Here is an 18,700-nt window from a genome sequence, read left to right on the forward strand (position 1 = left end):
TGTAAGGTGTAGTGTAATGAAGTGGATGATGTAATGTGGCAGGGGTTGTTGTGCAATCCAATACAGTAATAACACGATTACATCTTTGGAGCCCAGGATACTAGAAAAGTATTCTAAATACAGAAAATTTGAGCTTTATTGTTGTCCCGACATTGCATGTGTCTGGAATAACTCGGCACACTAGGGGCAGTGGTATTAAGCAATCTGGTGGTGACATAGGCTAATAATAGTCTCGCGTGGCCAGACCCTTTCCGCGCGGCCGCTTATCGATTAAAGATTATAAGTGGCGCGCCGCTTATAATCTCTAATCGATAAGCGGCCGCGTGGAAAGGGTCTGGCCACGCGAGACTAGGCTAATAATAACCACAGACTATACCTCTAACAAATTTAAGCATTTAGGTTTGAACACCACCCTATCAGCTTCAGCATCTTAACAAATAAATTTTAAAAAGCGATGATGTACTATAGTGATGTCATTCTAGTGGTTATACTGAAACCCACAACATGTACTAAGGACCCGTGATCGCATGTGGAGTTCGGTGATCACAGGTTGTCGCGCAGGCTAAAGGTATAATCACTGTCCTGAATACCAATAAAGACCACCTAGCCGCTATAGGTCGGACTCGATCACGTCAGTGGACCCGACGTCACTCAGTGCACCCTTGAACCTCAGTCTACCGCTGCGATCGTTGAACAACGGACGTCGGATCACATTTACAAGGAAGGCCGCAACTGGTGAACAAGAGGTATAGAGGCGTACTATATTGTACGTATGTTAATACTGTACCTATGTACATGTGTGTGTGTGTTTTTTTATTTAACTCGCACCATGAAGCTGAAAATTCAGCTGGCCAGGGATTTTTTCCAAGTTCTGGGAATTTTGCATCATATCCTTTTCCGGATTTAAAACAGGATTTTTAATATGCCTAGTCATAGACAGAGTATCAATTGCCAATCATGCACATGCAGTGCAAAGGTACATTTTTCTCTGGGATTCCCCATACATTTCAAAGAGGAAAAAATGACAACCTGGACTTCTTTGAAGTTGCAGTTGCTTCTAGCTGCAAGTTTGTACATGTAATAAGAGTCAGCGAGAGTATACTGTAACTTCAAGGTTTATTGGATCTTAGCAATTTTTATATGCTTTGTGGTTCACCTAATGCACACTTGTCAGTACAATAGCAAGTCAGTGTATTGTAAGTGGTCAATTATCAACCAAGTTTGGTCCTTCCAATCTTAATTATCTCCTTGTTGGTATATCCTATCAACTTCCACTTTTTACCATTCTCTTCATCTCTCCTTGAGCTGTCTCGTAAAGTTGGTATGAATCACGTGGGCCATTCTGCTGACAAACTCTGTGCACTAGACCAATCCATTAAATAATGGATCTACAACCAGCTGTGTCAAAGCAAGAACAATGAGAAGTGGTTTCCGTTACACAACAGCAACTACTATTCAGTTGTAGTTGTCCCAGCTTTGTGACAGGTATTTACTTTACCAATCCTGTTATAATGGCGCACGTGATTGCATAAATTTTATCAAGAGTTGTTGGTGGTTGGATTTATTGTCCGTCTTTCTCGTGTCTTTCTGATCATGAATACAATAAATGGTGTCTCCTTCCTTGTTTTCAAGTGAGTATCAATTAATGGTGTCAAGTGTGAGCAGCTGTCTGGTCAGTTGCATAAGTCCCTTCCATGCTCCGTCTTCACCCTGTGAAAAACATTGGGTTTCAGTCAGGCACATACAAAAGGGTGCCTATAAACACAAAAAGGCTACTCCAGCAACAACCAGAACCCTACATTTCACTATTGTGGATTATGGAAATATTCATAATAACTCTTAGTTGATAATCCTTATTGGTATCGCGTAAGCCGATAATAGGTGCTAGTTGATAATTGGCCATGTATAGGCAAGTGGTTATCTTAAGTAAACGTAAAGATACACCAGAGGTGTCACAATTATGCAACAGTGCCTATAAGATGGAGTGATGATCTTAAATATGTCTTTGTTATGCTGACTTTGAGGTGGGGTTTATACTTTGAGTTGGTGACACATAACCATCAGAAAATTGTTGTGTAGCTGAAAATCACTAACTTGAGCAAATTAACTGCAGACTTTAAAGTAAGCAATAGTGAATGCCTTCCATCTGATAGTATGTTTTTTAAAGTTTCAAAGTATACTGCATACATTTTAAGGCTTAAAAAGATTACAATATGACAACTTACTTTGATGTAATGCATGATAAAAGATTTCCACAATGAACAGCATATGGGCAAACCCCATAGTGATTTTCATCTCCATAGGAGCTTGGGTGATGGAGCAATCTCAATTTAAAAGCATGTTGTTATTTTGTGCCTGAGTTCTATTGGGGAAATATAAAAGAACTCGGATACTGAAATGCCTACTTTGGTGACAAGATTCTAACCTCCGGTACTTACCAGACTTTGGCCTCCACAGCTGGAACAGTAACTTGCATGCTTTAATGTGATAAAGACTCTTTGCTGGCATGAAGTAACCTATGAATCGTTGCTTAAGTCTGGATGTATGAGAATTCAAGATTACAGCTGTTGTGGTTCCTTTATCACGTACCTAGATTGTATGATTCCACAGGCATCAGTTCACTGAGTCTAGGGCATCTGGATTCAGTGGAATGGAATGGTGGACTAGAATAGTAGATTGAGGGAATGGAATAGTGGACCAGAACATTTGTACTCGATACTTTTACTTAGTGATATCCTCTTTATAAGACCACCTCCTAGCAAAGATCCCTCACTATAAAGGCCATACTAGTTTAATGCCTACACTATATTGTTGGACCTCGGCTTAGGTGGGTATGCCACAAGTAAAATTTCATGAGAATACCTAATATTTTCTGTTGTCGATAACCTTTCTTTCTTCTTAGCGTTAGGCCATAAAAAATTTATCATGTTTTATGGAGTATTTTCCCTGACCTGGCAAGTCAAAAATGAATAAAAATGTAAATCATTTCAGCTACAGCTGACTGTTTTATTAGAGTGTTTATGACTGCTCTATTAGAGTATCTCGATCTCAGAGGCTAAAGTCAGACTATTAATGGCATTTTAGAGTGGAGGAGCTTTATTTCCCTCCCTATTGATACTACACCTATTAATATCTACATTAGAGTTTATAGCTATATTCATTTTAAAGGGATCACGTGATTAACATTATTTTATTTTCAAGTTTGCCAAAACACTGACCAAGATTAAATTTGTTGTGTACTGCATCAAAAGAAGAATGGTGAGGCTATAATTATGCAATGAAACATATGCCACATTACTAATTACTCATAGGCAAAGCGGTAGTTTGCTTAGTTTTTACTACGATATATCAGGGAGATTGAGATACTCTAATAATGCAATCACAGCCACATAATTAATAACATAGCAATGCTATAATAAAAAGTCAACAAATTAGTACAATTAAAGATTATTAATTAAGTAAGCAGCAACAGTCAATCCTGGTGAGTAGGCATGATGCATGCCACAGGAATTGGCTTTATTATACCAAACCAATATTGCCAAGGCACCATTAATTAAGGTATTGTGAGGCTGGATTCTGGTTAATATTTTGCAGTGAGAATGCACCTTCATGGCCCTACTACCATACTGAAAAAAGGCCACATTAACTAGATTTCATTCCCACCACATATATAGCCTTTTCCTTACTGCATAAAGGATTTTTTCAGTGGCAGATCTGGATTTAAGTTGGTATAGCTGAAAAATAAGGCGTTTGAGGACATTTCTCTGGAAATTTTGAGATTTTAGAAGTTCCAAGATTGGATTTTAGGCTACTTTTAGTTAACAATTACAATAATTCCAATGCTTCAAACTATAAATACTATAGGGCAAAAGTTGTAACTAAGCTGTAGCTTTGATTGCTCTATTAGAGTAGTTAATTGACTGATCTATTAGAGTACAATGTATCTTGATCGTTTTTAATGCAGTGGGAGGTGAAAAGTAAAGTGTTATTGTTTAATGGATGTTAGCATGCTACTGAAATACAGAGTGGTATATAGTTGTTTGCTATGATCAATTGTCAATACAACAATAATGAAGCTAGTAGACTGTCACTGAGCTAAATTTAAAAGAGGTTTCTGTCGAAACCGCAGAAACCCATCTACTGTTTTTGTACAACTATTGGCTGAATGCAGCCATGCAGTGTTCTTAAAAGTTGGTAACAAGCTATAGCAGTCTAAGAAATTGCATTAGTCAAGCAAGCTATCTATTAAATTTTAAGCTATCTACTTAATAGTTTGTTTAACGTTTCTTTTTACAGACACAGTACATGCACCTACACTATTTAAATTTTAAAATGATCATCTCATGCAGTGAATGCAGAGTTAACCAATTGGTAGTGTTTTTCAGATGAGGAAATACATACCTATTGAGAAACAGATACTGTACTGTAGAATCAGGTTGTTAAGTGCATGCGCTTATAATTTTCAGAGAAAACTTTTGTAAAAAATCATACAATCTGTTAGGCACATACGCCTAATAAATAATCATGGTGAGTTAACACGGAATCACTATGTTGTAATAGAGGAGTTAGTAATTCGTGCTGGTCACCACGCCAGTGTGTAAGGATATTTGATCCTATTTCTGGGTGAAATCCTTCTTAATGAACAAGAATATTGTAATCCAGAAGGCTGATTTGCTGTATACAGAGTGAAGGGAGACCTCAAGGGAGACGTAAGCACTCAAGGATACATTCATTTTCCAGTAATTCCAGCGTTTCTTCTCGTGTGTAGCTTTTTAGCATCTTGAGCCTTACGTTTGACCATGTGCACTTATCATCCATGGTTAATCACAAGAAATGTGTATGCGTTTAACAAATAATATGTGCTGAATAGACACATGCGCTTATCAACCCAATTTTACGGTATTTGATTTAAATTCCATGTATTTTACATTGATTCATTTGTTTAGGTAGTGACAAGTGTATATAATGCAATTGACAAGGTGGACTTTTGTAGTCATAACAGTTTTATCAACTGTGCTGATGCCTGTTGAAAACTGCTGTGTAGTTGTACCAGGGAAATCATCTTTTGCCGACCAAGTCATTAACATTGCTAGGAATTTTGACAACAGATCAATTACAATATTAGTACATCCTGGTAACTACAGTGCTACCAATGGAAGTTACACTAACTTTGTGAATTTCATAAATGTTACCTTAAAATTGGACTCTAAGGATGCAGGGAAGGCCACCATCATGTGCCCAAAAATTGTGAGCAGTATTTATAGTGGAATTGGTTTTGATAATTCCTCAAATATCACCATTGTGGGTTTGGATTTCATTGGTTGTGGACCTACAACAGCTGCATTATACATTTTCAACTCTTTTTACATTGAAATTATCAATTCATCTTTTCATCATAACACTAACAATGGAATTCAAATATACCTTGGGAACTATTTTGTTCTTAGAAATTGCTATTTCTATTCCAACGTTGGACTGCAACCAAATCTTGTTTCTACCTTAATCACGACTAACTCAACAGGAGGAGTCGGCTTCGGAGCATACTTTATAGATCAATCCAATGTCAACTTATTAGTTGAAAACTGCACATTCCAAGATAATATTGCATATAAAACTGCTGAATACATTTCAAATAGTGATGGAAGACCTTTTGGCTACATTCCTTTTGGAAATGGTGGAGGTATTTATTTGCAGGTGATTAATGTAAACAATTTGTTTGCTAAAGTTCACAGATGTCACTTTTATGATAATATTGCAATACACCAGGGTGGAGCATTAGCAATGATCTCCGTAAACTCTGACCATAATGTGTTGCTTGTTACTGAGTGTAATTTTGTTCACAATAGAGCTCTTGGTCGCTTACTGAGATCAAGCAATGATACAGTTGACAATATAGATACTTTTATTAACAAGACTAAAAAACGATTTTCTTCTTTTGCCAATAGCCTTGACAGATCAATTGAAAATTTGCCTATTTCTAGTTTTGGTTCTGCTGGGGGATTGGGAGGTGCTATTGCCGTTAGCTTGTATGGAACAGCTAATTTTAATGAACTTCATGTCAAAAATTCGAACTTCTCAGAAAATTGGGCAATCATTTCAGGTACTGTCGCCTTTATTGTGCGTAATTCTTTGTCTGATGATGTTGACTCTAATGCAGCATTCATTACAAGGTAAGTGTGTATGTTGTATATCTTGTTTCTAATAATGTTAATAATGTACTATAACTACACACGTTCCAACAGTATATAGTCACTAATTTACAATTCTTTAAAAGGCAATTATAACAATGCATCCTAGGAGATATGTTTGCTGTGTGTGGCATGTGTGCGTGCGTGTGTGCATGCAGTTAAATTTGTAGATAACTTTCATACAATGCATGCTGTGTATTATTTAGCTGCAGGTTTGTGAATAATTTTGCACTCAATGCTGGATCAGCCATTGGCGTGTTATCATACACTCGAGTAGACTTTGGCACTAAGCCTATAAATATAGCAAACTGGTAAGTACTCCGTGTGTGTATGTGTGTGTGCAGGAATGCATGTATGCATGCACTCTGTGTGTGGCATTGAAAATGTTATTATGCACTAAATGTAAATTCTTATGCATAGATAAAATAAAAGTATTTTTCATGGAACAGCAAGATGTGTTGTATAGCTACTAAGTACCTTTTGTTGGTGAAAGGGAAACAGCACAAACAATAATCCGGTTGAGTTTTGGTTTAAAAGGTAATGTGCAGTATTAGTCCCTGCTTAGGGATACAATACATATATCATTCAGTATGGTAACTGTGGTAGTAGAGATCTTGGAGGCTTGCACTTTCTCACAAAAACAATATTAGCCAGAAACCAACGTCACAATACCTTTGGCACATCAGTTATCCTTCAGTGTGACCCAAAACGCGCTTCCATTAGGTAGTTATATATTTAAAAAGAAATTTAAAAAGAAAAAGAATTATGCAGTGAAATTTTCTACTGACTGACTTGCTGACCGACTGACTGACTGACTGACCGACCGACCGACCGACCGACCGACCGACCGACCGACCGACCGACCGACCGACTGACCGACCGACTGACTGACTGACTGACTGGTGCCTTCAGACAAGCGTAACTTGATAACAGCTAAGACTACAGGCTTGATTTATAATTGTTTGACATTGCTTCAGCCTATTTTGGCATACTGCAATACATACAATGCATACTTCATACAATGCATACTTCATGGACTTACATACTTGTGTCCTCCTTTGTGTACATTTATCTTTGCTGACAGCACAATAGGTATCAATTCACGGTAGCGTGACATGACAGCTAGGGCTATGCTTGGTGCCTTTTTAGTATCACGATCAATACTAAACCCACCATTTGTAATACTGAATATACACATACTACTATCATTGCTGGTACCATGCACTTAATGTATTATTTAACAGTCCTGGCAGATAGTCTTTCAGGTAGCACCAAACTTAGCCACTGTCATACTAAACATGTTCCTCATGCCACCCAGTCTTTAGAATATTAATATTTAACCTTTTTTAGCACATTCCTTAACAACAGTAACATGATACAGACAGGCTCTACTGCCTCAAATCGACACAGATATATTGGTGCTATATCTGCTCTTCGGTTTCCATTGAAATTCACTGGTACAAATGTGTTTCATTCCAACAATGGAGGAGGATTGAACATCAATCATGCTAGGATAATCATTAATGGTAGAATGGAATTTATTGACAATCATGGAGCAGCACTAGGTGGTACTATAAGATTAGGAGAGCTTGTTTTGGTGAGTGTATTATACTGCAGTTATATCAAGACTCATGGTAGTGAGTTGTGCAGCCAAGAAGTAAAAAGCACACTTCAAATAAATAAGTGTGAGCCACTGCTGTGAGTTTATGAAGTCTTATTATTTCTCATCTCTTCCTGTCACTATGAATATAATTACTATAATAATTGTTTTATGTTTATATTGAAAAACTCTAGTATAAGTGGTACCAGGCGTTTTGGCAGATTTTCTGTGAAATTGGAAATTGGAAATCCTTTACACATTGTAAAGTTTGACGATTGTAATTCTTTGCTCTAATAAAGCAGTCAACCACACACAATGAAAATAATTTACAATAGCTTTTCAGATCCCTGTGCCTAGATCAGGGGCGTAGCAGGCCAAGAGTGAGGTGGCTAACTTTGACAGTGAAATTTGAAGCATACAACAGATATAGTAGGAGGTCTGGGGGCTTGCCTCCATATTTTAGAAAACCTGAGAGCTTATTTTAAGTTGACTGTTCTATTACAGTGGGTGACTTTTGAGTGGCTGATTGCGCTATAGAGTATCTCAATCTTTTCTTGCAAGTATTCCAAAAAATGGGGTCCAATGATACCCCTACCCCCCATTACACCACCTATGGCCTAGACTCCCAATCAAGAATGACATTGTTTGCCTTGCTCTGCTTCAGAGGTTCCAACTTGTGAGAGTTAGACTTGGTACCAACTTGACGATGCCATTGATGATGATGAAGGTAAGTCCTTCAGCTGTAAGTGTATCATACAGTATGATAGTGCTGTATAGTAGGGACCACAAAGGAGTAGGCGTAGCCCACAAAATAACATCACCCAAAAACCAGCTTCAATTTTCCTAGACAACAGTATTGGTTAGGTAAAACTAAGCCTAAACAAGCTTTCAGATCGACCCGAAACACTTTCAACAAGTTGCTACAGATTTTTAAAAAATTTATATATTTAACAGAATTTTCTACTTACTGACTGAGTAAGTAAGTTACTGACTGATGCCTTCAGACAAGCGTAACTCTGGTTTTAGGGTGATATTTTTGGCTAGAAAAGCCCAATTCTGCACGATCCCTACTATACAGTATATCGTACTGTATGTATGATAAAGCTCTATTGCAGATAAATACAGGCACTATAATAATAGCCAAGCACAAAATTATAGAGCAATTATCAGTATTAACATAGACCCTTTATCTTTGGTGTTGTATTGGTACGTCATTTGTCTGTATTGGTAGGTCATTTTTCTGTATTGTTAGAGCACTAATTTGCCTTACATATATCGTCGTCATTACATCTGTAGATAAGAAGAACAATGATTTGTGTAAAAACAAACCTCAGTTTATGTTTGGCTTGGGGTATATACTTAAAATACAAAAAGAAGTAAAATCCATGCAAAAACAGCCAAGCTGTATGAAAGGGGTGCAGCCTTCAAAAAGCCTGGGTGAAAAAAAGTAATGCACAAAGCCATTATTAAAATTTATTGTCGTCAACATCATGATGGCCGCCATTTTTGATTTCACAAATTTGCTTTTAAAGGCCGCATCCCTAGTTTTTATATAGCTTGGCTGTTTTTGCATGGATAATAATGCATGGCCTCTTTGAGAATACAGTATTTTGATTTGATACGAGTACTGATGTGTTGTCAACAGATGCATGTGCTACCTGATACTGAGCTGATGTTTGTCAATAACACTGCTTCACAGTTTGGAGGTGCCATTGCTGCAGAAAATTTCAGAGGTGGAAATGATACTGCTTTAATATTAAACAATTTTTGTTTCATTCAATATGACATTGGGGGTGAGCATGAGTACAAACCAGATAACTGGAAGGTAAAATATCTATTATGTATACAAGCAGGCGGTGATTCTATTTATACTCTGTTGCTATTTATAGATGAAATTTATATTTGAAAATAACAAATTGACCACTAAAGGTGGAGAGGGTGAAGCATTCTTTGCTGATGATATCAGTCAATGTGTTAAAGTTCAATCTGTAACTGACAGCCAGCAGTTTTTTAACTTTTCAATATTTTCTGTTGCAAAAGTTTTCAATTTCAGGTAAGCATGGCCTGTAAGTACAATAAGCATGATTTATTGATTGTAAGAGCCCATCAAGTCATCTGGATTAATAGATTTTAACTTTGTATTTTGCTTTCAAAAGTTTTTGTGTCGGGGTTCTGACTCCATGCATCTACAGGTTGTCTTCTCAAGGGTCTGTAGTGGTGGGATAGCAATAACTACTGCACCTACTGGTGTAAATTTGTGTTGTAGCCAGTTAACCTAACACTGTAATGAATCAGTCAACACCCTCACGTTGTCATGCATGTATATCTGCAATAATTTTTTTTTTTTTGCCAAAATAGTGGTCTGTCCATGTACGTACGTATGACTATTTGTCTATGTATGGTTAGTGTAAACAATGCTGTGTTTATTATGTTACATTTATGTGTTTGCATGATAATTAACTTATAGCAAGAACCAAGATGAAATGTTGCCTTACTTTGAATCAGGACCACATACTCTGTTTACAGTAAGCACAAGAATGTTAAAATTAGAACAATTAATAACTTGTGTTATACTCATATGCTTGTAGGACAATGAAACCATAACAATTTCCCTTGGAGAGATATTTAACTTGTTTCTTTTTGCCAAAGATCAGAATAATTTATTTCAAGATGCAGTGTACTCATATCATAAGAATCCTACGGCAAGTCCATCAGACATCATAGAGGTGGATCTAAGTTCTGTTAAAGACATCACCTCAAGTTTTGCTGCTGTTAATAGCAATGGAACACTTCAAAGAACAGCACTAATAATGCGTAACTCTAACCAGCTACAGAATATTTGTTCTGTTAACCAAAAAACTTATCAAAATTTTCTGTCCAGTTTTGTGCTACATCTCATTGATTCATCCAATGGGCAAGTGGTATGTACACAACTCAGTACTATCATACTGTTCCATACAATCACCACACAGGTCAATACACTTACAGTAGATGTGAACATAACATGTTGTCATGTTGGTTATGAGTACAACAGTACTGATGGAGTGTGTGTGTTCATCTATGGTGGAGGGAACAATGTTATTATAAGACAAGACAGCAGTAACAGATATATTTTCATTCAAGTAAGGTTTTTATTTGTGCTACCTATTAGTACCAAACCTTACACATGTGAGGTTGCAAAACATGTTCTTTAACAGTAAGAGCTATTTTGTCAGGGGTTTGTGAGCTGCCAAAGGAAGCAAAAGAGCATGCAACTTACGCTGCCTACCATTTGCCATCACAATCCAAATCCATTACTGAATAATACCATAATGGAATATTACCTTGTTATTTTAAGCTGTATAAGGATTGTATGCGTGTGTGTGTGTGTTTGTTGTGTGTGTGTGTGTGTGTGTGTGTGTGTGTGTGTGTGTGTGTGTGTGTGTGTGTGTGTGTGTGTGTGTGTGTGTGTGTGTGTGTGTGTGTGTGTGTGTATGTGTGAGGCTCCCACTTTGACACACTGGCCTTTAGTTATCATTCTTAGTAGCTCTTGGAAATGATGGGGTCATCGCTATTATCATTTTCTCATCGTGTTCTTCATGGCTGTAATCACAGTTAATTATGTAAATGTACCACCTTAAAGTTTAAATGTACCACCTTAAAGTTTAAATGTGTGACATAATTTGGATAGACATGAAACCAAGTTTCATGTTCTGTTGCCACCACTGGCAGCTCATAAGCTCCTGGTTTTATATATGCATAAACAATATTCAAAATTTACCAACTGAATTTACCACTACATTTGAACTTTTAGCAACTAGATAAATACATTAATGTGTGTAGCATTGAAAGACTTATTGGTACAGTCCGATAGATATGGAGGATTTGATTCTGATGGATACTTTGTAACAGCAAGAATTCCACCATCTTATCAAAACTGTACACAAGAGGGAAGATTATCAGGATGTCTAGTCAAGGATGATGATCTTGATCAGCAATGTAGTCAGGGAAGAACTGGTACCCATCATAGCTACCACTGTTACATTATCGTTATTCTCATCGCTTTATAGGTTTTCTCTGTGGAAAGTGTTCTAGCAGTTCCAATCAAGGCACTGCTCTCAATCTCATTGAATGTGTATCATGTGAAAAATGGCATATTGTAATGTTTGTTCTATACTGTAAGTTGGTGGCATGTGTATACATTCCTCATACGTAGCTGCATACCTTAGCAATTTTGAATATTATTGCTCTGTTTTGCTACTACTATTACCACTGACAACTGCAGTACACTAAAAACATTTGTGTTTACCTGTTTTCTTTTCTTTTTTATTTAGGTGTTCTAATTGTGGTGGTTTCATTGTTGGTCATATACTGCAACATTGGTCTACCCAATGCATTGAAAGGATTTCTGTTCTTCATACAAGTGAGATGGAAGTATATACTCTATGTACATGGGCACACACATACAGTGCAAACAAGGCTGGTCATTGCTATTAAATTGTATTAGTAGACCCTTGATTTTGTGTGTGGCTCCACTCACTTAGTTGGATTTTTCAGTGAAAACATGTGCTATACATACCTCTCTATACCAAGAGTTAATAATAACTCTTGATACTATAATAGTTCACAGTCTTGTTAACAAAACACTCTAATCGATAAAACATGCAGAGCGTGTCGCCTTTAAAACACCTGGGTTTTAAAATTTGTAAAACCATTGACAAAGGTTGCAGCTAATGCTAAATGGACATAAATTTGCTATATAGCATTAACATTAGTGTTGCACTGATACCGGGCCGATATTGGCTACTAGCCGATTAATCGGTTTTGATTAAATCAAGGCCAATGTTAATCTCCACTGCGCTGTGTAGTATAATGTGAGGGAGGCTAGACATAAGTTATTTGGCATTTTAATTAAGTTATGTGTTAATGGTTTAGCGGTGACTACAAGCCATGCCCATAATAAACTGTCAGGGTTTAGGCCATGCCCAACAATAAACTGAGGTTTTTAGGTTTCTATGTAGTACCAGCCACTTGTCTCAACTGTATAGCAGTAGTAAAATGTACTTAAAACCTGTTTACCATGAGTAACTTTTACTTGTGGTATACATCTAACTTTACATTTTAGCCTAGAATGAGCTGTATATCAATGGTTATGTCACTAATATGAGCCATTTAATAATGATGAGGATGAGTGTTAGTGTTATTAGTGTATATCGGATCGGTTATCGGTATCGGCTAATTCTGTTGCTTAATATCGGTTATCGGAATAATCGGCTAATTTGGATATCGGTGCAACACTAATTAACATCATTTTTGACTGCCACTTTTGATTTCACAAACTTATAAAACTCAGGTGTTTTGAGTCACACCTATTACCACCGCTTGGCTGCTTTGCATAGGTTTTACTTTCTGTATTTTGATGTGGTCCCAAACCAGCCATAAGCACTCTTTTGGGATTGTTTTTAAATACCCACACATCTTCTGATGTACAGGCACAATGATGATTATTGAAGACAGAAGTTACAGTAGCACCATATGTGTTGCATATTTTATTTGACTGTAGTTTTGTTATAGAGTACACATTTTTTGGACTTCTAATACAACTCACATAGTTATATGAGTTTCTGACTGCTCTATTAGAGTATCTCAATATTTACACAAAAATTATTTGCAATTTTAAATCTCAATTACAATAATAATTACCAATGTGGTAGGCAAAGTGGCATGTGGGCTGGTGACAGGAAACAAGGAATTAATGAACATTGGCCTAAATGGGAGAGGCTTTTACGTATGCCTACAGACAGAAACACATGATCCTGATAAGTGGACATGGACCACAGATGAAATTGGGCTGCAGCAGGACCTGGATATTCTTTTATAAAGTGGGTCAGACCGACCCTGTTTCAATCATGAAAGTGCATGACCCAGCCAGACTGATACATGCAGTGACTGAATCCATAAGATAACACAAAAAGGATTGTACAGGATGCATGCTTCAACTTTTTGTCAGCTTACACCCATGTACAACCTCGTGTACAATGGTGCACCACCAATTTTTTCAGTGAGAGCATTTTGCCAAATTTAATTTTCACCAACAGCAATTTTATAGCAAATTGCCAAATAATAGTTTCACCAATATTTGTTGTTATATACAGTAGGTATAGCTTAGTCCATTAGTGCTGGAACAAATGTACAAATACAACCTCAGAAGCTTTTTGAGAAAGTGTTACTGAAGCTTCAAAGTTTTGTTACTGATGCCATGTCAACCATTAATGAACATAATTGATGGTTATTAGGGTGTATGCTGCACTGAGTTACAATCAAAACTATGATTTATTGGATTTTACTAGTTTCAAACTCCTCTAAAAAGTATTACTTTGTTGCTAAATTTACTGGAAGTTGTTTTCTGTGACACATATGAAAAGCCACAGCCCTTTGAAACATCTAGCATGTTGTTTGAAACAAGTTGGCTGGTGGGCAGTGTATTGTCATATTGAAGGCTCACCCAAATAATAAAATTTTAGTTATTGATAATAATAACTGTCCAACCTCACTACCTGGTTGCTCGCAAAGTGATGGAAAACAAGGAAGCTTATTACGTTGGCCTTATCAATGGCTGTGCATGAATCCATGTCTGTTGCTCTCTGCAAGCTTACGTGGAGCCACGCCTACTAATTGAGTAAGAGTTCTAGTCTAGTCTTACAGCAGGCAGCTTCTGTTGTGAGCCACACCCATTTGCATCTGTGGAATCACACTAATTTACCAGTAAGGTGTGTTTAAGTAGTATCCACGAAGCCACCCTTGGTTTGTCAAAACCTACCTCAGTAACTGCTACATATCAAAAGCTTGGACAAAAGGAATAAAAATAATATTGACAAATTTTAAATTTGGTGGTTTAGTGATGAATCACCAATTCACCAAATTTAGTTTGCCACCAAATTTTGTTGTTATTCAGAATATACGTAACTGAGCCCTATGTTTTCCTTAATAACTTCTGTTACTTCGGCCGCTTGCTAATAGCATTTTGGAGCTATACTGTCATTCTCTAATGCAAACCAGAGCTAGTGAGCTATGAGTCTTTACACTATCACACAATTTTAGTATTAGGTGAATATGGTTAAAAGTATGTAGCAATTATGTTGGCAATTGGTTTATGCATTAAAAGTGCAAAACCATTATATATATCAAGACACATGGTAGTGTGTCATGCGGCCAAGAAAGCCAGCGTGCCACACTGTAAGTATATTTACAAGAAGAAACAAAATGTGATTTTCACACATACGTATCTCCGTGCTCTCTTCTCAAATTGGAATCAATTTTATACTGCAAATGTCCTCCACCTTCAGGACCCCACATACCAAATTTGAGCAAGATTAAAAAATAATGCAATTGTGAAATATAAGCCTTCAAAATTTAGCTTAATTTCTTCATTTTTTCCCCTTCATTTAGGGGGCTCGGGGGGGCTTAGATTCTTTTTGCACACTTTACAAAAACCATTATAAAATGCAAATGTGTAGCTCAATTGTCATGAGCTTTGGTTCACTTTAAGAATGTATTGTGGCACAATCGCATACCAAGTTTGGTGCAAATCTGAGTAATATTCATAGAGCTATGGACGATTATTTGCATTAAAAAAGGCCAACTTGTTGTCACGCCTACAGGGTAAACCACTTATGGGAATAATTTAAAAATTGGTTTGCATATAGGTTAACCATCATAGCTCAAACCTTTTGTGGTTTAAAAGAAATCGCATTTACAGCTGCAGAGTTACAAGGCAAAAACCAACAGCTGTAAATCGTGGGGTTGAAATACTCTAATAGAACAGTCACCGCAGGTAAGAAAGGTGCATAAAAACACATCGAAAAAAGTTACCGACCAGCATTCAAACCAGGTACCTCCATACTGAACACCAAATCCTTAACCAATGAGCCGCTGCTATCACGGCTGATCATCTCACTTTATTTCTACTTCATAAATGAAAATTCTAGCTAAAATCTACTCAATAGTCAAGTTCATAATTTCATAGATCTACCAATGGAAAATATAGAACATTCTACAAAAATTAAAGTATATATCTAGTTGTGTCATGCGGCCAAGTACAGCCAGTGTGGGTGGGTGACATACTCATTTTACGGAACTAGAAAACGCCATTTTCATACATCCGTTGCAGCCTCTTTACAGGTGAGACCCAGCCTTCAACATGCAACAGCTAATAATGAGGACAGGGCTTGTGTAGACATTTATGCTTCAGGATTCTGGGGAGGTAAGCAAACATCTGAAGGCATTTTTTAATGTCAAAATTAAGGCTATTGCATGTACCTTCATATCATGGTACCCAAGTATCCTCACTGTAGTTTATTGACATTTTGAACATGAGAAACAACAGAAGTATGAACAACAAAATTGAGATAGATTCTTTTGTCCCACTTGTATTTTCAACATTAAGGGGTGGTATGGGTCATGCTGCTCAGTGCTGTATTTTACAGAAGACTTGCTCTCCTTGTCTCTCTTCAGAAGGAGTAGTGTCATATGGTTCTGTGATGTCAGGGTGGTGGCAAGGGGTGCTGATAACCCTGGGAATAATAATAAAAAATCATGTATCCGTAGCTCCCTAGTGCTTGAACGGTATGATTAACCATTTCTGCAGTGGAAGCTTCGGCATCTCCCATTCCTAGTTTGAGTTGAATCTGCCCAGCTATCATTGGGGTATATGCACCTTCAACATTCATCTTAATTTAGTTCTTCATATAGCCACGCAGTCTTTGTAGTAAAGGGGAAAAAGTTAAAAGTAGGTCAACCATAGGTTGACCTTAGAACTTGCAATTACAAAAAGAAGTGATATCCGCACAAAAAACAACCAAGCTGTGAAAAAAGGTACAGCCTTAAAAGCCTGGGTGAAAAGGTTGTGAAATCAAGGTAGCAGCCAACAAATGGCTGCAATGATGGTAATGCCAATAAATTTAATAATGGCTGTGTGCACTGTTAAAATTTATTAGTATTAACATCATTGCAGCCATTTGTTGGCCGCCACCTTTGATTTCACAACTTTTTCATCCAGGCTTTTTAAGGCTGCACTTTTTTACACAGCTTTGTTTTTGTGTGGTATATATAGAACACATGTTCATAACTTACTTGAGTTAATGAAATTTACTGGGGTTGTATAGAATTTATCTACATTTAAAGGTGACAGGATACATTTACCGAACTGGGGCCAGAAGTGGCAAAATTCAGTGGGTATGTTACTAACTATTTTGTATTATACGTGCTAACATGTTTTTAAACAGCACTACTACTTATCAGGATTCTTTGGATTCAGCCTATATTTTCCTTGGTGCATTTCACCCAATTTGGATGCAGTTGAAGTTACAATGTTGGGGTATATATCTCCAGTATTGATAACAATGTGTGTAGTAACTTATATCATGCTGTAAGTAATACTTTTAATGGTTGTGTGTGGTTGATTATCATTTTATAGTGCTAGATTTATTCCTCGTCTTAGTAAAAAGAAAACAGTTGATGGCATTTGGTTTTTAGTTCTCATAATCTATGTCTACACTGCTGATACCTGTTTGAATTTGTTGAGATGTGTACAAGTGTATGATCCTAATAAGCCTACAGGGATGCGGGTGAGTACCATTAGATCAGAATATTTCAGCCATCGAACAGTAACGTTAACAGGTATACTACTATGATGGGACATTGCAGTGTTTTCATCAACAACACCTTCCATATGGAGTGATAGCTGTCTTTATATCAGTGGTAGTTTTAATACCGCTAACTTTGTCTGTACTTGCTATTAGCTTTAACATGATCAAGGTAATATAGGACTTCAATTTTATAGGTTTTTGCACAAATGTGTTTTCACAGAAATCTGGCCCAATACGAGATGTAATAAGTTTTGGCATTAAAAATGATTGCCACTGGTGGAGTGGCTATGACTTGCTACGAAGGCTATTGTTCTTTGTTGTCTACTTGATATTTGAAAATTTTGAAAGCAATTACACACAGGTAGCTAGTGTTGTATATATGTGTGGATGATATATGCTGTGTCATGTCAGTAAGTATAGTATGTATTTTTTTTGTTTGCCTCCATTCACATACTGTAATTATAATTATACAATACTCTGTCTACTTGCTACTTATGGTACACAAATTGGTGATAAAATTCCTGCAATAATATCATACTTTAATGCTTTGCATGAATAGGATATCAGCTGCACATGGCATGCATATGTACATGGTATATTATGTGAGTTTGTACCAATTCATATTGAGTAACTACACAGTTTGCCTTGACATTCACTTCATTACTGATACTGGTGATAACCTCAAGAGTACGTCCGTACACTAACAAATGGGTGAATTTTATTGAAGTGTTAATACTGCTGGATCTTGTTCTGCTTTCTGCATACTTCTTGGACAACAGGCGTTTACCAAGTACTGTCAACAATGATTTTGCTGTTACACTTCTTATCATTCCGTTCATCTATTTTTCACTTTATTTACTCACCAAAATTGTTGGCTGGTGTTGGTAAGTGTTATATAACAGTCTGCATTGATTGTATATTAAACATTTCAGGAAGCAACACATGGCAACTCACCATTGGAGACCTACACATTCTTCTTTGTTGAATTACTGGAAAGTTTCATCTGAAAATGATGAACTGGTATCCAATATCACTCCAATAGCAAATGATGAAGATTCAATGATGTATTCAGAGTATCGTGATGAATTACGTGACTTAGTGGCTGTTGAAGACTAGTATATCGTGTAGCTAATATTTATAGTGAAATGCATTTGTAAAGCTTATAATTACCCAGCAAAATATCACTGTAAATTTATGTACATATCTTTTACTGCTGCGATTCTAGCTACCATTATTTGTTTGTTTTTTGTTTGTTTTTTTCAATTCCAAGTTCAGTGTTCACTGAG

General features: G+C 36.8%; 1 protein-coding gene across 1 annotated transcript; it reads left to right on the forward strand.

Moving 5' to 3' along the window:
- Window positions 1-498: 498 nt before the first annotated feature.
- On the forward strand, window positions 499-18,662 carry LOC136249567 (uncharacterized). Its single transcript, XM_066041617.1, has 19 exons — window positions 499-746; window positions 4,947-6,170; window positions 6,395-6,499; window positions 7,539-7,785; window positions 9,434-9,613; window positions 9,678-9,841; window positions 10,256-10,313; window positions 10,377-10,709; window positions 10,761-10,910; window positions 11,634-11,784; window positions 11,838-11,945; window positions 12,102-12,190; window positions 16,951-17,001; window positions 17,052-17,194; window positions 17,243-17,393; window positions 17,446-17,583; window positions 17,635-17,775; window positions 18,054-18,298; window positions 18,347-18,662. The coding sequence occupies exons 2-19, from the start codon at window positions 4,966-4,968 to the stop codon at window positions 18,528-18,530; spliced, it is 3,843 nt and encodes a 1,280-aa protein (XP_065897689.1). The 5' UTR covers window positions 499-746; window positions 4,947-4,965; the 3' UTR covers window positions 18,531-18,662.
- Window positions 18,663-18,700: the final 38 nt, after the last annotated feature.

Source organism: Dysidea avara, chromosome 3 (genome assembly GCF_963678975.1).
Source record: "Dysidea avara chromosome 3, odDysAvar1.4, whole genome shotgun sequence".
NCBI lineage: Eukaryota > Metazoa > Porifera > Demospongiae > Dictyoceratida > Dysideidae > Dysidea > Dysidea avara.